Raw genomic sequence first — 25,265 nt, forward strand, 5'->3', positions numbered from 1 at the left:
ATTGGGATTTGCCTTTGTTTCATCAGTGGAAGATGTTTGGTCCTTATAGGCATTTCTTCTTGATCTGCATTTTATTTTAGTGTATAAATTGCTTCCTGCCTCCTGGTCCCCTTACCTCCCTGACTCAGCTTTCTCCTCCTCGTGCCCTCTGATACTCACATTCTCTCCTGTATAATAAAAATTGTTACCCAGCAGTCACCACTGGTTATATCTGAGGCAAAATTCCCCCCGCTTTTCTCAGAGGTGTTAACAATTTATCATCGATAATCTTGTTTCAAATTTTAAAATATGAAACATAAGAGGCCACGTCAAGGCCTTATATCTTTTCCTCCTCACCCTCCCCAGAGATAACAAAAGTCTGCGGCTATTGAGCTGTTGTATGACTGTATAATTTTAGTACACATGTATAGATACATAACCAATATAGAGTTTTATTTTGTGGGCTTTCATGATTTATATAAGCGGTATTACGTGTGTCCTTATGCAACTTGCTGTTCTCAATCACCATTATGTATTTGAGGTTCAGCCATGTGGATATATGTAGACCTGATTCACTCATTTTAATTGTGCTTTTATGGGGGAAAATAACTTGATCCATTCCTTAATGGCTAGACAGTTAAGGTCTTTCCAGTTCTTTGAGATTTGCAGGCATTGTACAGTACTTCTTTAGGCATGTGTGAGTTTCTCCAGCCAGAAACAAATGGAGCAATCAGGGACTATTTTTTGCCAAACTGTTCTTGAGCTTGTGTCAAGTTACACTCCTACCAACATTTTACACAGTTTTGTTCTGTTTTTGTTGCCAATCCCTCAACCTTCACCCACTGTGAACACTTGGCCTTTTCAGTATCTTTTCAGCCATTCTGGTGCAGTGTGGAGTGATAATTTATTACGGTATTAACTTGTACCTGTTGCTTACTAATGATGTGAAGTATCTGCCTATCTTTTACTCTCACTCTTTTTTGACTGTCAGGTTTCATGTCTTAGACACATTTCTGTTGATTTGTAAGACATCTTTATATGTTCTACATGTTAGTCCATGGTCTGCTCTATCTATCTGGTGCAAATACCTTCTCCCACATTTTCACTTCTTTTGGTCATACAGATCATTTGACCTTAATGTGTAACAATCATCAGTGTTTATAAGAGCTACATTTGTGTATAGTGCTTTAAAAAATTCCCCAATCCTAAAATTGTAAAGATGTTTTCTGCATTTTTTCCCTAAGTGTTCCAAGTTTTGATCTGCACATTTTATGCTTTTAATCTGCTTTTGTGTTTGATGTGAGGTATGGAAATAGTTTTTGTATTTTTTCCTATATGGATAGCCTAGCACCAATTTTTCATCATTTATTCTTTTCACACTGATTTATGACAGTCAGTATTCCATAGCAATGTCCCATATATAGATAAGTTTATGGATAGGACTGAATTGGTTTCTTTGCTATCCATCTGCAAATACCATACTATAATTCTTAATTCTTTTTTTCTTTTTTTTGAGACAGAGTCTCACTCTTGTCGCCCATGCTGGAGTGCAGTGACTCTATCTTGGCTCACTGCAACCTCTGCCTCCTGGATTCAAGCGATTCTCCTGCCTCAGCCTCCTGAGTACTGGGATTACAGGCACCTGCCACCACACCCAGCTAATTTTTGTACTTTTAGTAGAGACAGGGTTTTGCCGTGTTGGCCAGGGTGGTCTGGAACCTGACCTTAGGTGATCCGCCCGCCTCGGCCTCCTCAAGTGCTGGGATTACAGGCATGAGCCACCATGCCCAGCCTATAATTCTTTAGCATCATATGTGTCTTCTTTTTCGATTCTTAAAGCCTTTTAGTCTTTTTTGCATTGGCTGAAAATGCAGTATCTTATTGAAAAGAAGCAGTTACAGCAGGCTGTAAAGATGTTTCTGATTCCTTATTCTTGATTTTAAAGGAAATAATGTTTAACTTTTGCCATAGAGTGTGATGTCTGCTGTTAGAGTTTTTTCCCCTATAAATACCTTTTACTGAGCTATTTATTTACCCCTCAGTCCTAGCTTGCTTAGAGATGTTTAGAAAAACTATGAATGACTTTGGATTTATATATGCTCTTTATTCACCTGCTAATATGATTAAAATTTCTTATTTACTCTGTAAATTTGTTTTTTGGGCATATAATTTGGTATAATAACGCATAGAGTTTTCTGATATCTAAACATTCTTGCATTTTGGAGCCAAACACTTGTTGATAAAATTTTTAAATACATATAGTTCAAAATATATAATTTTGCATCTTTTGACATAAGGGAGTTTAGCCTTTAATTTTCATATATTATCATTATTTTTGAGGTTATGCTAATTTACTTAGAGATAACCTTAAATTTACAGAAAAGTTGCAAGCCCAATACAAAATAATTTGTTCCCTGAACTATTTAGTTATGATTCTTTAGTCTCTTTCCTGTTGCCAATAGTTCCTCAGTCTTTCCTTGACCATCATGACCTTCACTTGAAGAATACAGGCCTGTTTTCTGTAGCACATCCTTCAGCTGGGGGTTGTCTGCTGTTTCTTCATGATCAGATTTGAATTATGCATCTTTGGGAAGAATATCACAGTAGCAATGCTGTGTTATTTTTGGATCCTATCAGGTGGCACAAAATTTCAATTTGTCCTGTTATTTTGAAACTTTGATCACTTTGGTTAAGGTGTCATGTGCCTCCACTGCGAAGTTTTCTCCTTTAAGGTAAATAACTTGGGGGAGATACTTTGAGACTTTGTGTAGACCCATGGGTCTCTTATCATTAACTTATTATCTAATCTTTTATTATCATTACATATTCCGATACTCAAATTGTCCCTGATTTGGCCAGTGGGAGCCCCTTAAAGCTGGCTTTTGCATCTTTAACATGCCCCCAACATCATTTATTGAGCATTTCCTTACTTGATAGCACCAAAAGAGAGGGAGTTCTGTCTTTTTTTTTTTTTTTTAGACGGAGTCCTGCTCGGATTGGTGCGACCTCGGCTCACTGCAATCTCCGCCTCCTGGGTTCAAGCGATTCTCCTGCCTCAGCCTCCAGAGTAGCTGGGACTACAGGTGCCCACCACCACACCCAGCTAATTTTTTGTGTTTTCAGTAGAGATGGAGATTTCACCGTGTTAGCCAGGATGGTCTCCATCTCCTGACCTCATGATCCGCCCGCCTCGGCCTCCCAAAGTGCTGGGATTATAGGCGTGAGCCACCGCGCCTGGCCAGGAGTTCAGTCTTTAACTCTCGCTGCCCAAGACCTGGAATTAATCCTTTCCCTAAAGAGCTCTGGTTTCTTTTTGTGGAGGATGGAATTGAGAAACAAAGTTGCATTTTTAGTAGAGACAGGGTTTCACCACCTTGACCAGGATGGTCTTGATCTCTTGATCTCGTGATCTGCCCGCCTTGGCCTCCCAAAGTGCTGGGATTACAGGTGTGAGGTGGCGTGCGCCTGTAGTCCCAGCTACTTGGGAGGCTGAGGCAGGAAAATCCCTTGAACCTAGGAGGTGGAGGTTGCAGTGAGCCGAGATTGTGCCACTGCACTCCAGCCTGGTGACAGAGCGAGACTCTGTCTCAAAAAAAAAGAAAGAAACAAGGTTGCTAGTTCGCTCATGCCTACTGGGAATATCATTGCTCCCAGCCCTCTAGGTGACGAAATTATAGGATATCTATCTATCAGTCATCTATACAGCACTGAAGACTATGAGATTACATTATACTGCTATTTGCAATACAGTACCACCGTGTGTATTCTGGTTTGAGAAACTCAGCGCCTATTATCTTTACCATATTTCCTTATTTGATTAATTCACCTTGTAAATAACCAATCCACTGTCCTCGCTGCCACTCCATCCCACATGGGTGCGCTTAGCTTCCCACCTGGGCTGCGATGTCCCACATTGCTGGCTTGTCTGTGCAGTCACCCTTCTCCCGTTGCTAGAGCTTTCACCCCACTCAAGCGACCTTGGCCTCTCCCAGGACACGGAACTTGTTCTGTCCCACTTAACGGCTATTGCACTGAATTGTTCAAGAAATAGAAAACCTTCTGGTCTTATAAATGCATTGGGGAACTTGCCTTTTGCCCTATTATCGGAAGATTAGATGTTTTCGAAAGTTGGAAACACATCTACCTGTGAAAGGCTGTGGGCCTGCTGTTTTTTGTGGGTGGAGTTTTACTGATATTTTTCTCAAGATATGTTCAGGTTTTTTGTTCTTTTGAAATTGGTTTTGGTCACTTGTATTTTCTAGAAGATGTTTTCATATATTTTCTGATATCATGAGCAGAAAGCATTTCTTAGTATTGTCCTTTGTGCAGTGAGCCGAGATCACACCATTGCACTCCAGCCTGGGTGACAGAGCGAGACTCCATCTCTAAATAAATAAATAAATACATAATAAAAAATGGTGATTCTTCTGTGCCATGAAGTATTAAGCAGTTGTAGAAGGGAATAGGGTTATTTGTGTGTTCTTATAGCGAGATCTTCACTATATTAAGTGCAAAAAAAGTAAGTGAAGAAAATGTGTGTATTATGCTGCTGTTATATACTTTTATTAAAAAAAGATGGAAGGATAAAATATAAAATTAAAAAATAAATGCTTACCTATTAAAAAATAGAAGGGAGGAGATAGAGTGGAAGAACAGAATAAAGGCTAGACTTATGTGAAACTTCACTTAGATACCTGACTTTAGAATCATTTTATATAATTATAAATGAAACTCAGTTTTAGAAACAATTCCTAAACAAGAAAAAATGAAATAAAAGGAACGAACCTGGGTTCCCGATCAGTAGCATAACCACACATAAAGGAACCATGTGAGTTTAAAACACCATAATTCAACTATTTCTGGTAGAATGTACTGTAAGAATAAAAAGAAATATAAATCTTAAACTATTTTCAGTCATTTTTTTGGCAGTTGTATTGGCACTGTTATTTTGAGACTTGTGTGGATATTGTGAAATTCAATCCAACAGATTAATTATATTAAGAAATAGTTTTTGGCATGGTTGAAAGGAGACACAGATGTAAAATTAATATGGTTACATAAAAACCTTATAGTTTTGTTTGCAGTTTTCTTGTTATGTATGACTATATTTATTTTAAATTTTAGATTCAGGAGGTACATGTGCAGGTTTGTTACATGAGTATGTTGCGTGATGCTAAAGTTTAGGCTTCTAATAATCCCATCACCCAGTTAGTGAGCACAGTACCCCAATAGGTGGTTTTTCAGCTCTTCCCCTCAACCCCCGGTTGGAGTCCTCAGTGCCTATTGTCCCCATCTTTGAGTCTGTGTGTACCCAAAGTTTAGCTCCCACCCTGTAAGTGAGAATATACAGTATTTGGTTAGACTCTCTCTGTCTAATGACGCAGATGATTAAAACGTATCAAATGTGTTTCAGTTCTTGGCTCACAATGGCTCAAACTCACTCCCCTCTCCACTGAACAGACACAACAGTATTTCATGATATTGTTAATTTTGGAGGATGCTAGGGAACCAGCTTTTTTTTTTTTTTTTTTTTTTTTTTTTTTTTTTTGAGATGGAGTCTCACTCTGCTACCCAGGCTGAAGATCTCAGCTCGCTGCAACCTCTGCCTCCCGGGTTCAAGCAATTCTCCTGCCTTAGCTTCCTGAGTAGATGGGATTACAGGCACGCAGCACCATGTCCGGCTAATTTATATATTTTTAGTAGAGACAGACTTTCACCATGTTGGTCAGGCTGGTCTCAAACTCCTGACCTCATGATCCACCCACCTTGACCTCCTAAAGTGCTGGGATTACAGGCATAATCCACTGTGCCCGGCCAGGAATCAGCTTTTTCAAAAAATAGACATATGTCAAAGACTATGTCTAACTCATTATTTAATGAGGAAATCAGTAAGAAGTTACAAGCAGTTGAAAGGCTAATTCAAACACTGCACACATATAAGCAATCAGGAATGCTGAAATAAATTTACAAATAAATGTAAAAGTGGTCAATATCAGTGGGGCAATAATCAGTTACATGCTACCAGACAAAATTCCTTTACATTTGTATCGTCAAGAACCATTTGCACTACTATCAGTTTTATACGACTATCAGTTGATGAACTATCAGTTTTATATGACTATCAGCTGATGAACTATCAGTTTTATACGACTATCAGTTGATGAACTATCAGTTTTATGCAGAGTTTTGAAATAGCAAAAAGACATTGTAAGGCAGAAATAACCCTGAAGGGTGCATTAGACAGGATATCCAGTGACTTGTATTTGCTCTTTAACAAGTTTTAATGCCACTCTCCCTGCCTCTTGATCAGATTAATTTTAAAGGTTATTCTCCATCACAAAAAGGGTCTTTCTTCTTTAGATTTGGCCTAATTATTTACATAGATGCAGAAAGAGTGCTAATTAACCATATAGACTTCGTTGAGTTTATTTTGCAGTTTAAAATTGTTTTAAAACCTGGAAAATGAACAGAAAGAGTCGAGTATATATCCTGCTTTTCCTATATGAACTATACCTCAGGGTGACAAAACCGTTGATGAGTAAAAGTCTCTGTCTCTATATGTATTCTTATTCATAAAGAAAAAATGACAGAGTGAGACTAGCACTATTTTGGAAACCCTAATCAATTAATGAGTCTAAGTCATCATTAAAAATGGCCGCTAACATCACAAAAAGAGAGAAAACATTGGCTGGGTGCGGTGGCTCATGCCTGTAATCCCAGCACTTTGAGAGGCCGAGGAGGGCAGATCACGAGGTCAAGATATCGAGACTGTCCTGGTCAACATGGTGAAACCCCGTCTTTACTAAAAATACAAAAATTACCTGGGTGTGGCTGTGTGCACCTGTAGTCCCAGCTACTCAGGAGGCTGAGGCAAGAGAATCGCTCGAACCCGGGAGGCAGAAGTTGCAGTGAGCTGAGATTGTGCCACTGCACTCCAGTGACAGAGTGAGACTCCATCGGAAAAAAAAAGAAAAGAAAAAAAAAGAAAAAAAAAGGAGAGAGAGAGACAATATTTGCCTTTTATTGATCTGAATTTGGCCAAAGCTCCGTATTTAACCACCAAATTACAAGAAATACAGAGGCTAGAGAAACGTTAAATGATAGAGGTCTACAATCAGAAAGTTTAGGCTGTGAGAAACTCTAAAGGACAAATGAACTGGTTTCTTCAGTAAATTTCACGGAGGAAAAAGTGGGTGGGAAACCTACAGACTGTCTAAGATTCCTAACAGCCAGTTGTACCACATGGATCTGCTTTGTATCCTGTGTAGCCTGATTCAAAGTGTGAAAAAATTTAGACAGTTAGGGAAACGTGAACTCAATATCTGATGATATTAAGGAATTTTTATTTATTACAGATATGATGATTATTTTGGCTATGTTTTCAGAAAGCTTCTCAATTCCTTTAGAAATATTTAAGGGTAAAATTTTATGATGCCTGGTATTGGTTTGTGAAATAATCCAGATGGTAGGGGCCGTAAATGAAGCACAGTTGGCTGTAAGTGGATTAATTATTAATGTTGGGTGGTGGGCACATGTGACTTCATTATACTGTTTTCTTTGGTTTTGCATATGTATGAAATTTTCTGTAATAAAAATTAAAACAAACCTAAAGGCCTTCTAGTAAGTATACTTCTTTCACTTGATTTCCTTTAATAATGTATAACTTGTTACTCTTAAGAGTATATAATGCACAGTCTTTCAAGTTTAACTCCTTAAATATTTTATCATAATAGGTTTTAAACAAAACCATGGTAGCTTGCTATGGCTTCCTACAGATCTTACTTTTTCTATTTCGGGTCATATGAATTTGGAAGTTTGAGAAATAACCTACCACTTTCCTTTAAAACACATACATGTTATTCATATAATTATGTGATCAACTGTTGTATAATAAATGAAAGCTGTCGTAACGCCATGTCATTTTTCTTTTGAGCCTCTCCAAGTGAATAATCAATTTCTTGTTTGGTTTGTTTCCAGATAACCTTTTTCATGCTGCTTTCTGCAGTGTGTGTAATGCTGAATTTGGCTGGTTCAATTCTCTCTTGTCAGAATGCTCAGCTAGTCAGCTCCCTAGAAGGCTGCCAGTTGGTAAGTAATGAAATGCAAACCCTTTCATAAAGGTCATAGGATTTGATTTTGCATGAGAGCAATTTTAAAAATAATTTTATTGTATTCTTAGGTTCTCATGTACACTTTCAATTCATTCTGATGTTTTCTAGTTTAAGGTATTTAGGTTAAGCTGATTTATTTCTATAAATTAGATAATAGTTCGCTTACTGATTTATAAGTAGTACAATTAAAAGTTGTTCTACTTGTAAATCAGCTACTAATAGTATATTTTTAAGGATCACAATGTGGTGCTATTTTGGAATAAGTATCCTTAGTAACTATTATATTTTAGCATTTGTTGCATTGATTCTTATTTGTATTGGATTTTTAAAAATCAATTTGCAAGTCAATTTTAAGTGCTGATGTACATATTATGCTGGATGACAAATATATCAAAAGAATATAGTTCTCATTTTTCAATTAAAAATAATTTTCTTTCAGATCCAGGAAAATTGTAGACACTGTGCTATGTACATTGTAGAATAGAGGTATTCAGTCTTATGGCTTCCCTGGGCCATGTTATAAGAAGAATTGTCTTGGGCCACACATAAAATACAGTAAAACTAGCGATAGCTGATGAGCTAAAAAAAAAAAGTCACAAAAAAAACTCATAATGTTTCAAGAAAGTTGACGACTTTGTGTTGGGCCACATTTAGAAAATTGTAGCCAGTGTGCTGTGTACATTGTAGAACAGAGGTATTCAGTGTTTTGGCTTCCTCGGGCCGCGTTAGAAGACTTGTCTTGAGCCACATATAAAATACACTCATACTAGCGATAGCCGACTAGCTAAAACAAAAATAAGTCAAAAAAATCTCATAATGTTTTAAGAAAGTTGACGAATTTGTGTTGGGCCTCATTCAAAGCTGCCTGGGCTGCCTGCAGCCTGGTGGGTCAGACGAGCTTGTTGTAGAAGATCAACAACTTGTTTGTTGGGTAGAACTATGATTTCAAGATAACGTAGCTTATGGTACTGTAACGTGTACATCTGGCTGTGACAGAAATTGCAGCGTGTTTGGTTGCATTCTGGTATGAATATACTTAAACTCCCGATAGGACTGTGGCTCCTGGGTGTGGGGACATGGGCATTAGTTGCTTTGTCTTGGAAGCAACAGCAGGCTACCTTTCAGAGCCACGTCCCTCCACACTTGCCCTCTGCCTGCTCTACCTGTGGCTGTGATTCCGAGAAGTGATTGCTGAATTACCAGAAGCTTTTCTGCTGTGGGACCATGCCTGCTTGGCTTGGGACCATGTCGTTTGGATTCACAGGGCAGCCACTGGGAAGCCTGCTGCTCTCTGCATTCTTATCTACGAAAGCCAGCAGGACCAGTGTCAGTTGGCACAGTTTCAATGCTGAAGTGCCCACTGAGTTACAAAAATGGATTGTTGGAGCTCCATCTTGTTATTGTCTGTTGAATGTGGCCTAGAGAACACTGATCAGATTTCATCCCTATATCATGTGCACAGAAGTATTCCTGGTATGGTGTAGACCCCCTTATGATTGACAGTTGGCGCAACCTGGATCCCCATCTCCATCAGAAAGGATAACTCGCCATCTTGTATACATGACTTGGCCAGCCTCTTTATTCCTCAATGCTACGTGCCATGAGTATAGCAAAATCTGGTGACCTACGAGGAACTGGCCATTTTTTTCTTGGACTCTCATTTTCCAATGCAAGGCCCTGTGTAGGGTAGACAGAGTGATTGGCTGAAGGGAAACCACAGTGCCTGCAGGTCCACACCAAAAAGAAAGCCCACACCCAGTGTGCAGGCTTGAAGGGCTGACCCTTCCTGGTATTAATCTCAGACCCTGTTTCCCCACATCACAGACTGCATGGAAGGATAGGAAAGGGAGATTTGGTCTCCTCTCTTTCTTACTGCTTTCTCTACCTCCACAGATACATAAAAAGAACATCACATACCACAGATGTGTACTCTCACATACATGTGTTTGGTTGATGGTACCACGAAATCATCAATATTTACCTCACTTTAGAGCTTGATCCTAGGTGTCTCTCTGCCTTGGCTCATACACGGCCAGAAATCTCAGAGCTACAAACCAGTGTGTTCACTTGCTTGGGGGCAATGCATGCAGTACAAACAGTACTGGATTTGAAGTCAGCAATCCAGGATCAAAACCGTGCTTCACCACCTCCTGGTTATGTGACTTAGGACAAGAAACCCTCTCTCTCAGCCTTGCTTCCCTTTCCTGTTGATATGGTTTGGATCTGTGTCCCTGCCCAAATCTCATGTTCAGTTGTAATCCCCAGTGTTGGAGGTGGAGACTGCTGGGAGGTGATTGGATCATGGAGGCAGATCTCATGAGTGGTTAGCACCATCCCTCGGTGCTGCCCTCATGATAGTGAGGGAATGAGTTCTCACGAGAACTGGTTGTTTAAAAGTACGTGGCACCTCCCTTCCTTGCTTTCTCTCTTGCTCCTGCTCTGGCCAGGTGACTTTCTGGCTCCCCCTTCGCCTTCCACCATGATTGTAAGTTTCCTGAAACCTCCCCAGAAGTCAAGCAGATGCTGGCATCATGCTTCCTGTACAGCCTGCATGAGCCACTTAAACCTCTTTATAAATTACCCAGTCTCAGATATTTCATTCTAACAATGCGAGAATGGACTAATCCTTGTTTGGTGTGGACATGACCTACCCTGAGTTCTTCATAGAATATTGCAAAACCGATGCAACACATAAAAAGTGTACCCCTTTCATATAATAAAAATTATACATTTACTATAGAAATTCAAAAAACGAAACACTTCATAATCCTACCACCCAGTTGATTATGTCCTTCCAGTCTTTTCTGTGCATAATGTGTGTGTATATGGATGTATGTGTATGCATGTATGTATACATATATATTTAATGTATTTAAATGTGCTATCTCCTTCATGCTGCCTTATGATTTCTTTTTTAACTGATCACATTGTCCTATGTTTTATTTATTTGTGTTTTGAGATGAAGTCTTGCTCTGTTGCCCAGGCTGAAAGTGCAGTGGCACAATCTCAGCTCACTGCAACGTCTGCCTCCCAGGTTCAAGCGATTCTTCTGCCTCAGCCTCCGAAGTAGCTGGGACTACAGGCATGGGCCACCAATGCTCAGCTAACTTTTGTATTTTTAGTAGAGACAAGGGCTGTGTTGGCCAGACTGGTCTCAAACTCCTGACCTCAGGTGATCCGCCTGCCTTGGCCTCCCAAATTGTTGGGATTACAAGTGTGAGCCACCACGCCCGGCCTGTTCCATGTTTTAAAATATTCTACAATTTTATTGGTAGTGACTTCTCTATATGTATGAATATAACATTGTTTAACCAGATCTCTGCTTTTTGTAATTAGAGAGATGACCATCATTCTTATACAAATTAAAACCTTTTTACAGCTCCTAAAAGTAGATATATATGATAAAAATGAATGTATCTTTAGAGTATTTGATGCATATTGACATACTGCCTTTTAGGAAAGTTTACCCATTTATATTCCCAATATATGAGAATGCTCTTCTTCCTATGCCTTTGCCAGCACTGAAAGTTGTTATTCTTTTTAACCCATGCTCATTTGAAAGATATACGATGACTTCATTGTTTAATTTGAATTTCTTTGAATACTAGTAAGATTAAACTTTTTATTCATTTATAATTGCATATACATAAGCTCATATATATTTATACATATATGTAAGTATGTCACATATTTATGTTTACGCACCATTTATATTTTATTTTCTTCTATGTTTTGTCTGTATGTATTCTGTACTCAGTTTTAGATTTAAATATTTATCTTAATGATTTATTAGAGCTCTTTATATATTATGGCTTTGAATCCTTTGACTTATATTGGGCAAATATATTCCCTGGATTGTCATTTGCCTTTCAATTTTTGTCAGAAAAATAGAAAACTTTTTAATTTTTATATATTCAAATTTACCAATATTTCTCTTTGTGATCTTACCTTAGAATCATGCTTAAAAAGATTTTCTCCTTTCCAAGATTATGCTACTCCAATAACTTCCTGGTTATGGTGTGCTTTTTTTTTTATAGTTAACTCTTTAGTATTTTGCAATCTACTTGATGAATTGGACTTTTTCTCTCTAAATAGTTTAGTAGTTTTCCTGAAACCATTTTCCGAATACTCTAATATTTCCCTGCTGATTTGAAATGTCACCCAAACCATTAAGGGTCACTGACAGCAAGTTACAATTACTAAGAAAGCCACAGGCCGTTTATTGTGAGGATAGTAGGGCCTATTGAATCACCAAGGAGGCTAGAGATCAGGCTTGGAGACTGGCTGGTTCTAAGGAAGCTTATTCTGTTCACTCAGAAATCTGACTCAGACTGGGGCCTACAGCAGGAACCCTGAACTTACCAGGGTACAGTTCTGCAGGAGTGGACAATTCCTGTGGTTCTTAACCTCTGGGTCTGTTTGCTTTAGAGTCAAAGACCTGGGAGGGAGTGTTTAATTGGACACAGCAGGATGATAATTTGCTTAACTGTCCTACCAGACTGAATTCAGTCACACATGGGCTACATTTTTTTTTTTTTTTTTTTACAGACATAGGCTACTGGCAGGGAATTCAAGATGTAATACCCGAAACAAAGTTAGCTGCTATTAAGCAGGGTTGGGGGAGGAGGGAAGCTGGACATGTATGCTGGGTGGTAAAGAAACAACCAATATCAACTTTTTTAAAAAAAATTATTATTATACTTTAAGTTCTAGGGTACATGTGCACAATGTGCAGATTTGTTACATATGTGTACATGTGCCATGTTGGTGTGCTGCACCCATTAACTTGTCATTTACATTATGTATCTCTCCTCATGCTATCCCTCCCGCCTCCCAGCTCCCCACAATAGGCCCCAGTGTGTGATGTTCCCCTTCCTGTGTCCAAGTGATCTCATTGTTCAATTCCCACTTATGAGGAAGAACATGCGGTGTTTGGTTTTCTGTTCTTGTGATAGTTTGCTGAGAATGATGGTTTCCAGCTACATCCATGTCCCTACAAAGGACACGAACTCATCCTTTTTTATGGCTGCATAGTATTCCATGGTGTATATGTGCCACATTTTCTTAATCCAGTCTGTCACTGATGGACATTTGGGTTGATTCCAAGTCTTTGCTATTGTGAATAGTGCTCCAATAAAAATACGTGTGTGTGTGTGTCTTTATAGCAGCATGATTTATAATCCTTTGGGTATATCCCCAGTAATGGGATGGCTGGATCAAATGGTATTTCTAGCTCTTGATCCTTGAGGAATCGCCACACTGTTTTCCACAATGGTTGAACTAGTTTACAGTCCCACCAACAATGTAAAAATGTTCCTATTTCTCCACATCCTCTCCAGCACCTGTTGTTTCCTGACTTTTTAATGATTGCCATTCTAACTGGTGTGAGATGGTATCTCATTGTGGTTTTGATTTGCATTTCTCTGATGGCGAGTAATGATGAGCATTTTTTCATATGTCTGTTGGCTGTATGAATGTCTTTTTTTGAGAAGTATCTGTTCATATCCTTTGCCCACTTTTTTATGGTTTTTTTTTTTTTTCTTGTAAATTTGTTTGAGTTCTTTGTAGGTTCTGGATATTAGCCCTTTGTCAGATAAGTAGATTGCAAAAATTTTCTCCCATCCTGTAGGTTGCCTGTTCACTCTGATGGTAGTTTCTTTTGCTGTGCAGAAGCTCTTTGGTTTAATTAGATCCCATTTGTCAATTTTGGCTTTTGTTGCCGTTGCTTTTGGTGTTTTAGACATGAAGTCCTTGCCCATGCCTATGTCCTGAATGGTATTACCTAGGTTTTCTTCTAGGGTTTTTATGGTTTTAGGTCTGACATTTAAGTCTCTAATCCATCTTGAATTAATTTTCATAGAAGGAGTAAGGAAAGGATCCAGTTTCAGCTTTCTACTTATGGCTAGCCAATTTTCCCAGCACCATTTATTAAATAGGGAATCCTTTTCCCATTTCTTGTTTTTGTCAGGTTTGTCAAAGATCAGATGGCTGTAGATGTGTGGTATTATTTCTGCTGGCTCTGTTCTGTTCCATTGCTCTATATCTCTGTTTTGGTACCAGTACCATGCTGTTTTGGTTACTGTAGCCTTGTAGTATAGTTTGAAGTCAGGTAGCGTGATGCCTCCAGCTTTGTTCTTTTGACTTAGTATTGTCTTGGCAATGCGGGGTCTTTTTTGGTTCCATATGAACTTTCAAGCAGTTTTTTCCAATTCTGTGAAGAAAGTCATTGGTAGCTTAATGGTGATGGCATTGAAACTATAAATTACCTTGGGCAGTATGGCCATTTTCACATATTGATTTTCCTATCCATGAGCATGGTATGTTCTTCCATTTGTTTGTGTCCTCTTTGATTTCACTGAGCAGTGGTTTGTAGTTCTCCTTGAAGAGGTCCTTTACATCCCTTGTAAGTTGAATTCCTAGGTATTTTATTCTCTTTGAAGCTATTGTGAATAGGAGTTCATTCATGATTTGGCTCTCTGTTTGTTACTGGTGTATAAGAATGCTTGTGATTTTTGCACATTGATTTTGTATCCTGAGACTTTGCTGAAGTTGCTTATCAGCTTAAGGAGATTTTGGGCTGAGATGATGGGGTTTTCTAAATATACAATCATGTCATCTGCAAACAGGGACAATTTGACGTCTTCTTTTCCTAACTGAATACCCTTTATTTCTTTCTCTTGCCTGATTGCCCTAGCCAGAACTTCCAACACTAAGTTGAGTAAGAGTGGTGAGAGAGGGCATCCCTGTCTTGTGCCAGTTTTCAAAGGGAATGCTTCCAGTTTTTGCCCATTCAGTATGATATTGGCTGTGGGTTTGTCATAAATAGCTCTTATTATTTTGAGATACGTTCCATCAATACCGAATTTATTGAGAGTTTTTAGCATGAAGGGCTGTTGAATTTTGTTGAAGGCCTTTTCTGCATCTGTTGAGATAATCATGTGGTTTTTGTCTTTGGTTCTGTTTATATGCTGGATTACGTTTATTGATTTGTGTATGTTGAAGCAGCCTTGCATACCAGGGATGAAGCCCACTTGATCATGGAGGATAAGCTTTTTGATGTGCTGCTGGATTCGGTTTGCTGGTATTTTATTGAGGATTTTTGTGTCGATGTTCATCAGAGATATTGGTCTAAAATTCTCTTTTTTTGTTGTGTCTCTGCCAGGCTTTGGTATCAGGATGATGTTGGCCTCATAAAATGAGTTAGGGAGGATTCCCTCTTTTTCTGTTGATTGGAATAGTTTCAGAAGGAATGGTACCAGCTCCTCCTTGTACCTCTAGTAGAATTTGGCTGTGAATCCGTCTTTTCCTGGACTGTTTTTGGTTGGTAGGCTATTAATTATTGCCTCAATTTCTTTTCTTTTTTTTTAATACGGAGTCTCGCTCTGTCGCCCAGGCTGGAGTGCAGTGTGTGGATCTCAGCTCACTGCAAACCTCAATTTCAGAGTCTGCTATTGATCTATTCAGGGATTCAACTTCTTCCTGGTTTAGTCTTGGGAGAGTGTAAGTGTCCAGGAAATTATCCATTTCTTCTAGGTTTTCTAGTTTATTTGCGTAGAGGTGTTTATAGTATTCTCTGATGGTAGTACCATTGCATGCACACATGTACACACAGATAGTAATGTCCATTGGTCTATTTCTGGACTTTTTATTCATATTCATTCAACATTCATATGTCTGTTTATTCATATCCCAGAAGAATACCACGTGAATTACCTTGACTTTATAATCTATTTTTATACATGGTAGGACAAGTTCTACCCCTAACCCCATCCTAGACTTTTTTTTTTGAGACGGAGTCTCACTCTGTCACCCAGGCTGGAGTGCAGTGGCGCTATCTTAGCTCACTGCAAGCTCCGCTTCCTGGGTTCACGACATTATCCTGCCTCAGCCTCCTGAGTAACTGGGACTACAAGTGCCCGCCACCATGCCTGGCTAATTTTTTATATTTTTAGTAGAGACGGGGTTTCATCATGTTAGCCAGGTTGGTCTCGATTTCCTGACCTCGTGATCCACCTGCCTCAGCCTCCCACAGACTTTTAATCTATTTCTTTAAAATATTCTTGCCTGGTTTTAAATGTTTAGTCTTCTAGATGCACTTTGATTTTCTTTTGCCAAGACTTGGAAAGAATGGATTTGAGATTTGAATTGGCATCGTATTAAATTTGTAGATTACTTTGAGGGAAAATTAAAAGATCTAAACAATACCGTGTCTTTCCATTCCAGAACATACAGTGTGTGCTTTGGTTTATCCGAATTCTTTTCAACTTCTATGTTCCAGTTTTTGTTTTTCTTTAGGATACCTGGTACATTTCCATATGTTTGTGTGGTGATTGTGTTTTTCCCTCTGCATAATTTAAGATTAGCTAGTGTTCTCTGCATAAAAAGGATATCTAAACTAAAGTTAATCTTTTATTCTGGGCTCCTAGCTCCACCCCTTCCTGCTAACAGGGTTTTTTGTTTTTTGTTTTTGTTTTTGTTTTTTGGTGCCTTTCCAGTCATCATCTGTGCATATTTTTGTTTATGGATTTTTTTTTTTTACACACATGGGCTACTCATGTGGATTTTGTTAGTCAACCATGTAGCCTGGTGACATTTTCACATCAGCACATGGAGGTCTTCTCTGCTGTTAAAGAGAGAGTAGCAGATAATTCTACTGGATGGATGTGTGATAATTCATATAACCACCCCTTAACGAAGGATAAGTTTAAGATGTTTCTAGTCTTTTGCTAAAATAAACATGGCAAATAATTTTTTTTTTTTTTTTAAATGGAGTTCTCTGTTGTTTCCCAGGCTGGAGTACAATGGCGCAGTCTCGGCTCACTGCAACCTTCATCTCCTGGGTTCAAGCAATTCTCCTGCCCCAGCCTCCTGAGTAGCTGGGATTACAGGTGCCCGCCACCACACCCAGCTAATTTTTTTTTTTTTTTTTTTTTGTATTTTTAGTAGAGATGGAGTTTCACTATGTTGGCCAGGCTGGTCTCAAACTCCTGACTTCAGGCGATCTGCCTGCCTCGGCTTCCCAAAGTGTTGGGATTACAGGTGTGAGCCACCACGCCTGGCCTTTTTTTTTCCTGTTGCTTAGGCTGGAGTACAGTGGTGCCATCACGGGTCACTGCAGCCTCAACCTCCCTGGGCTCAGGTGATCCTCCCACCACAGACTCCCAAGTAGCTGGGACTACAGGCACGTGCCACCACACCCAGCTAACTTTTTTTGTACTTTTTGTAGAGAGTTTTATCATGTTGGCCAGGCTGGTCTCAAACTCCTGAACTCAAGCTATTTACCTGCCTTGGCCTCCCAAAGTTCTGAGATTACAGGCATAAGCCCATAGGCCCGACTGAATAGTACTCTTTGTACATACTGAATGGCTATTGCTGCCACTTGGGGAACTGGCCTAGGTGCTGAGGGTAGAGCAGTGAACAAGGAAGGAATGCAAACAGATCTAGAGAAAAAAATCACTAAGACCGTCCCTGCAGTCAGAGCATGAGTGCACTTTAAACTTAGAATCTTATTCCTGAATTGCTGTCCAAACATGAGGCACCCTTTCACACCCTTGCCAGCGGTCTGAGCCTGTGCCTGATTACCCAGATCCAAACTTGTGTGTTGTCAGAATTGTTTTTGTCTTCAGCAATCGGGCAAAGTTGTACAATTTTATGTAATTTACATTTCTTTAATTAAAAGTGAAGTTGAACATCTTTATGTTTGTTTATAAGTTGCTTATATTTATCTGTTAACTGCCACTTCACCTTTGTTACCTATTTTACTGTTACATTGTTGTTTTTATAATTTATATATATATACACACACACACACACACACACACACACTTATGTTAAGGAAACTGGCCATTGTTTATTGGTTGCAAATATATATTTTTTAATAGTTTGTTATGCATCTTTTGACTTTTTGAATGGCATTCTTTGTGTGGGTATTTTCTGTACTCATATTGGTTGTATTCATTTACATATTTTAACCCTTTTGTTTTCTGGGTTATGTGTTTTTCCTAGAAAAGCCTCTCCCACTCCAAGATTATAAATAATGTTCTACTATCCCCTCAGTATTTTAGGGTTATATTTTAAAAATATTTATGTGTTTTATCAATCTAGGATTTATTTTGTTATAAATGTTAATACACTTTTGTAGTTTTCTAAAATATACATATGAACTTCCCATGTTTCAAATTTAGTCCTAGGTATTGTAAATCTTTTCTTGCTCTGATGGATGCCTGTTTTAATTATTATTTTATACTGAAGAGGCTTCTCGCCGCATGTAAGACTTTTCGCAGTTTTTTATTACTTACATCGACCTGTACAAGCAGTTGAATGTACGCCTGAATCTTTGATACCATAGTTTGTCAGAGGAAATGATTATATTTTCTTCTGCTTTCCAGTATCTGTACGTCTTGTTTTGTTGTTCTATGTAGTTGCTGTGGCAAAAGCTGTTAAAATAACATTGGATAATGATGTTTCGTTAAAGTAACATTAGATGATGGTGTTTCATCACCCACCTCTTGCTCCTGAGTTTAATGAGAAGCTCTTAGTGACCCACCACCAAGCATACTGCTGAGAGACGGTTTCTATTAGCAAATCTCCCCATTTGCTGAGCTTCCTAGAAGGACACAGGACAGCAGACCCAGCAGGGACAGCATCTTCACATCACTGGGAGGTCCCACAGCTCCATTTCCCTCTCACCCACACGCAGTGTTCACTGCCTGCATGGGGGAGACTCTCACTGAGAAGCCACAGTTCACTTTTCCATCAGCTGTTTTTACAATGCTTTTGTCTTCACGGAGGCCCAAGGCCTGCAGGCCACCACACTGCTTCCCCGATCCAGGCATCCTTCCGAGCACAGGAGATGGCCACAGCCTTCCATATCCATCTCAACACTGCAGTGTCCGAGAAGAGGAAGCAGTGACATGAGAGGACAGAACTTGTGGGTCATTTTTCCAGGCACACATGCGTCAGCCCAGACCCGATGTTACCCTTCACTCACATCAAGGATTTACAGGGAAAAGGGTTGACTAACACTGGAATTTTTTAATACCCTTGTTTTATTCCTGGCTTTCACAGGATTGCTCCTAATGGGTTACCATTTAGAGTAATGTCTGCTGTCAGCTTCTCCCTTTATTAGTGGGAGGTATTTGCTTCCTTCCTAGCTTTCTAAGATTTTTTTTTAATCAAGATGCATGTAAATTTTATCACCATCCTTTTAACATCTGTGAAGATGATCATATGGCTTTCCTCCTTTAGTTTATTAATGTAGTGATTTGCATTAATGGATTTCCTAAGGCAGAATCACTTTGCATTGCAGAAGTAGGCAATGGTCCTGGTGCTTTGAAGGTATATATTAGGCTGCATTCACTTTGTTAATATATTATTTAAGAGTTTTGCATCAAAATTAAGAAATGAGATAACCTACAGTTTACCTTGAGGTGCCCTCTTTGTCCAATTTCATCTTAGAATTATGCATACTTTAAAATGAAAGTGGAAGAATTTGATTTGACTTATGCTCTGAAACAGTTTATATAACCTGGGAATTATCTAGGTTTATTTTAATTTGGGGGAGGTAATTTGACTACTTTTAACATTTTTTCCCATGGTCATTATGTTATTCGTGTTTTCTTTCTTTTTGGGGATCATTTTTGTTAATATCTTTCTAACATTGTATATTTCATCTGGTTTTTCCAATTTATTGTTATAAAGCTACAGATAATATTCTTTTATGGTTTAAAAATAAACATTTTAGCAAATCTTTAGAGATTCAAAGTAGATGAATGGTTGCCCAGAGCTGGGGGTCTTGGGAGGAAATGGGGAATTTGAGGAAAGGGTTGACTATGTATGTTTTTATTTTATTACCCCTTTCTACTTTCTTAATGCATATATTGTTACTTTTCCACCTTTTATAGTTGAGTAACAGTAATAATACTGTATAGATTGGCGTTATATTGTTACTTTTCCACCTTTTATAGTTGAGTAACAGTAATAATACTGTATAGATTGGCGTTATATTGTTACTTTTCCACCTTTTATAGTTGAGTAACAGTAATAATACTGTATAGACTGGCATTATTGACACACAGTACTCTTGTGGGCTGAGTTCCACTTGGTTTGTAATTTTCATTTTTGCTTTTCTCCTTAACCTGAATCGTCGCTAAAACCGATGTTCTTAACTTTTTAGGTAGTTAGACTTTTTGGTTTTTTACTTTCCTTTTACCGTTAATTTCTAATTTCATTGCATGAGAGCATGTGGCCCCTAATTTCTACTTTTTACAATCCACTAAAATTTTCTGTAACTTTGTATAGGAATAGTTTTTAGATGTATTTTGTGGGCTTTTGTTAAATACAACAAAACATATATTTCCAGCTTGTTGGGATCAAAATGTATTCACATATTTGTGTGTCTGTGTGTGCGTTCGTGGCGAGAGAGCTTCTTACAACATAAGCTCAGCCATGTGCTTCCCACTGGACGCAGAGCGCTGTCCAGCGTCCTCACCGTGGCCTGTGAGTGCCTGCTTTCATCTGGCCCCTCCAGCTTCGCTAGCCTGCAGTGGAACCCCCAGGTGCCCCGTCCCTGCGTTGCCAGCTGTGCTAGAATCTCAGGGTCTTTCTACTTCAGGCTGCTCCTGCACGCTGCACCACCGCTGTTCTTCCTGCCAGCTGGTCTCTAGGTGGCTCCTTCTGGACCTGTAGATTCCAGAGTCAGTGGGACATCCATGGAAGGGCCTTCCCTCAGCCCTCTGTCCAAGAGGCTCCCCACCTCTGTGGTTCTGTGTCTGAGCATTCTGTCTCTTTGTCTCCAAGCCCTGACATTTCCCCATCATTCCCTACGTGGCAAAGCAGCACAAGGGAGAAGGCGGTGTCTGTGCTGCGCCTTGTCCCACATCCAGGGCCTGGCGCCATTCCTGGAGGGGAGCGCGTGAGTGAACCAGTGTGAGTGCCTCCCAACTGTTCCTGTCTGAAGAGCCCCTTAGGAAATTAAAAAGCCATTTTGGGATTTCAAGCAAACATGCTGTTTCACTTAAATTAATTAGAAAAGAGCATTATTCATTTTCAAATGCCCCTTAAAATGCCTCATTATGTTTTAATTTGAGGCTCCATGTGCATTCAAATATGACAGCAACAAAACTTTCTTTAAAAAATGGATTTTAAAAAAATATATATGCTTTTTAATTTAAACAATTATTTTGGCCAGGTGCAGTGGCTCATGCCTGTAATCCTAGTACTTTGGGAGGCCAAGGCAGGCAGATCACTTGAGGTCAGGAGTTCGAGACCAGCCTGGCCAACATAGTGAAATCCCATCTCTACCAAAAAATACAAAAATTAAGTGGGAGTGCTGTCATGCACCTGTAATCCCAGCTACTTGAACCGGGGGCAAGGGGGCGCAGAGGGTACAGTGGAGGTTGTAGTGAGCCAAGATCGTGCCACTGCACTCCAGCCTGGGTGACAGAGTGAGCACATGTCTTCAAATAAATAAATCATAAAAATACAAATAAAACAATTTTTTAGAGACAAGGTCCAGGGTCTCACCTATTACCCAGGCTAGAGTGCAGTGGTACAGTCATAGCTCACTGTAGCTTCATACTCCTGGGCTCAAGTGATCCTCCCACCTCACTCTCCCGAGCAGCTGGGACTACAGGTATGCACCACCACACCCAGCTAATCTTTAAATTTTTTGTAAGGGTGGTGGTGGTTGTCGGGGACGGGTCTCACTGTGTTGCACAGGCTAGTCTTGAACTCCTGGCCTCAACTGATCCTCCTGCCTTAGCCTCCCAAAGCACTGGGAAATAAACTGATTTTTAATGGCCCAATTATTTCAATTCATTCTGCAGAAGTTTGGGATTTCCCATCATACTTTTCTTACTGTGTTTTTAAATGAAAGCATAACAGAGGATGCTTTTAAAATGCAATTTAATGTAGTATAATGCATTTTATGGCTTGATGAATATTTGCTTTTAAATGAATAGACACTATTTTCCCTTTCTTTTAAAATATGAAATAAAATAGTAATAGATTCTTATTGTAAAAGATGTGAGAAATACACAAACTGGAGCAGAACAAAGTCTCCCTCCTCTCTCTGCCTCCTACTCCCTACCACACAGGCAATTGCTTGATGATGTATCCAGTTTTTATGTGTGCACATATATATTTATGTACCTGTGTGTGTACACGTAGTCACACAACTTTATAGTTTTATTTTTAAGCAAATATGCTTACACTGTATGCATTTGTCTGCAATGTTTTCCCTACTCAAAGTTCCATATCATACATTGCTGTATATCCAGGGGACTGCTTCATCTCTGAAAGGCAGCAGAGAGTACTTTACCCCTGCTTGAGAAGCAGTTAGCCCATCCCCTCTGTTTTACTATCGCAGGCCTGACCTCAGTGAATTCTTTTTCTTCTGGTAAATTTAGATATTGTCAGGTGCTAATTTCATTATAAAGAAAACAAACAAAATCTTCATTATGATAGTATTGAGTGAATTAAAGTATTTTTCCTACTTAGTATTGTCAAAGAAACTAGAAATTTGGGTGGAAAATTCCATTAAAGGTACATATTTAACACATTTTGATATATGTTTGGACATAAGCTTAAAATGTGCTCTTTGATGTTTTTATACAAACCTGATACTGACTGCTGCACGTTGACGATGATGATAAGATGGTTGATCGCTAACTTTCCTGAGCCCTTGCTGTGTGCAGGGCGCTGCTTGAGCACATTCCATACGTTCATTCATTTACTTCTGACAGCTATGCCTGGGAGACAGCTAGGGAATCTGAGACCTTGGGAGTTAGGCAGCTCTTCCAAAGTCATGCAGCTGGCAGGTGCTGGCATGAGATTCCAACCTGTGCTGTTAGCCACTCGCAAGTCATTATATTCTGGCTTTACGGTGCATCTTAGTCTGTTGTGTGCTGCTATAGCAGAATACCACAGACTGGGTAATTTATTTTTCACATCTTGGGAGGCCGGGAAGTCCAACATTGAGGGGTCAGCATCTAGCCAGGGCCTTTTTGCTGCATTATCCCATGGCAGAAAGTGAAAGGGCAAGAGAGGGCCAAAGAAAGAGCAAGATGTTGAACACACAGCCTCAAGCCCTTTTATAATCAGCATTAATCCATTCCTGATGGTGGAGCCCTCCTGACGGAAGCACCTCCCATAGGCCCCACCTCCCAATGCTGTTGCATTGAGGATTCAGTTTTCCTTTTGTTTGTTTCTTTTTTCTTCCTGAGACGGAGTTTGGCTCTTGTTGCCCAGGCTGGAGTGCAATGGTGCGATCTCGGCTCACCGCAACCTCCGCCTCCTGGGTTCAAGCGATTCTCCCGCCTCAGCCTCTCAAGTAGCTGGGATTACAGGCATGCACCACCAAACCCGGCTAATTTTTTTGTAGTTTTAGTAGAGATGGGGGTTTCTCCATGTTGGTCAGGATGGTCTCGAACTCCTGACCTTAGGTGATTCGCCCGCCTCGGCCTCCCAAAGTGCTGGGATTATAGGCATGAGCCACCGTGCCCAGCCAAGGATTAAGTTTTCAACACATGCTTTATGGGGAGCTCTTCAAACCATAGCAAAGAGGACTTTAACTCTAGAATTATACCAACAATTAAACGAGAAGGAGAGCATGAGAAGCACCAGACAGTGGAGGGAAGGAATATATCTTATTTATTTTTGGGAAAAGTCATTCTTTGAATAATAGGAGAAACTGTCCCATACAGAGAATTTTAAGGAACCTAAAGCAGAGATTGTGTGTCACAACAAAGAGAGGCAAAACTAATGTGTAGTTTTGTATGAAGTGTGAGCGCTTCCTTGCTGGCCATGCCAAGCATGTAAACGGGAAAAGTACTTTTTCCTGTAAGTAAACAATAAAATGGTTTCTGTTGTGCTTACCCATTATTACACCAGTGTTTTTCTGACCCTAAGTCCTTTTTAATTAGATTCATCACACTGCAGGGACAACATGATATATCCTTGTCAGCTGTGCATCCTTGAAAGCCTGGTTAACCTTGATCCCAGCTGTGTCTGTGATCTGCACACTAATCAGATGTCTCTCTCGACTCGCTCCAGGCTTTGTGGATACACGTATTTACCTGTGTCCCCTCAAATTAAAGAGGGGTGTCCCTGGGAGATCTGACACCTGGCTGAGGGTTTTGATGGAAACTGATTGCTGCCTTCTGCCTCCTTGTCTGTTTATGCTTCTGATTGGTGAACTTGACCTCAGCCTCTTCCCTGGTGTGGGCCTCAAGTATGATGCATGGTTTCCGGGAGGTGAAGGCCAGAATGCAGCCTTTTTTCTAAAAGTAATTAGCAAAGCACTTTTTATACAACCCAGGGGAACAGGTGTTAAAAAGAAATACAAGCATTTGGTGGCAAGGGAAGGAGGCATGATGAGTTTGGTTTTTGTAATTTTCACCTTATCCTTATTTCCAAGTCTGCCTGAGGGATGTGTAAGGGGTTATGGTTCCCTCCCTTTGTGTGGCCTCAGCATCTCCCGAAGCAGCGGTGTGCTGGAGCTGCCTTGCGTTGGCTTGAGAGAGTGGCTTGTTAAAAGGTTAGATTTTTTTCAAAAAACAAAACAATTTTATGTCTCTTCATTGACATGTACGTCATTGATATGGTTTGGATGTATGTCCCCACCTGAATCTCGTATTCAATTGTAATCCCCAGTGTTGGAGATGGGGCCTGGTGGGAGGTGATTGCATCCTGGAGTGGTTTCTCATGGTTTAACACCATCCTTCTTGGAGCTGTCGTCGTGGCAGTGAATTCTCATGAGATCTAGTTGTTTAAAAGTGTGTAGCACCTCCCTCCTCTCTGTCTGGCTCCTGCTCTGGCCGTGTAAGACATGCCTGCTTCCCTTCAGCTTCTGCCATGATTGGAAGCTCCCTGAGGCCTCCCTGGAAGCAGATGCTGCCATGCTTCCCGTATAGCCTGTGGAACTGTGAGCCAATTAAACCTCTTCTTTTTTTTTTTTCGGAGATGGAGTCTCACTCTGTCACTCAGGCTGGAGTGCAGTGGCGTGTTCTCAGCTCACTGCAACCTTCCAGGTTCAGGCGATTCTCCTCCCTCAGCCTCCCGAGTAGCTGATACTACAGGCACATGCCACCTCGCCCGGCTAATTTTTTGTATTTTTTTAGTAGAGATGGGGTTTCACCGTGTTAGCCAGGATGGTCTCGATCTTCTGATCTGCCC

At 39.9% G+C, this 25,265-nt stretch overlaps 1 protein-coding gene across 3 annotated transcripts in view; it reads left to right on the forward strand.

Moving 5' to 3' along the window:
- The window catches only part of ENTREP2 (endosomal transmembrane epsin interactor 2), a 438,166-nt gene that overhangs the window by 307,772 nt on the left and 105,129 nt on the right, over positions 1-25,265 (forward strand). For all 3 annotated transcript variants that reach the window (XM_008017214.3, XM_038009779.2, XM_038009778.2), the window contains exon 3: positions 7,957-8,067. In XM_008017214.3, the coding sequence (XP_008015405.1) occupies positions 7,957-8,067 (111 nt within the window). The remainder of the gene's footprint in view (positions 1-7,956; positions 8,068-25,265) is intronic.

Source organism: Chlorocebus sabaeus, chromosome 26, assembly GCF_047675955.1.
Source record: "Chlorocebus sabaeus isolate Y175 chromosome 26, mChlSab1.0.hap1, whole genome shotgun sequence".
Classification (NCBI taxonomy): domain Eukaryota; kingdom Metazoa; phylum Chordata; class Mammalia; order Primates; family Cercopithecidae; genus Chlorocebus; species Chlorocebus sabaeus.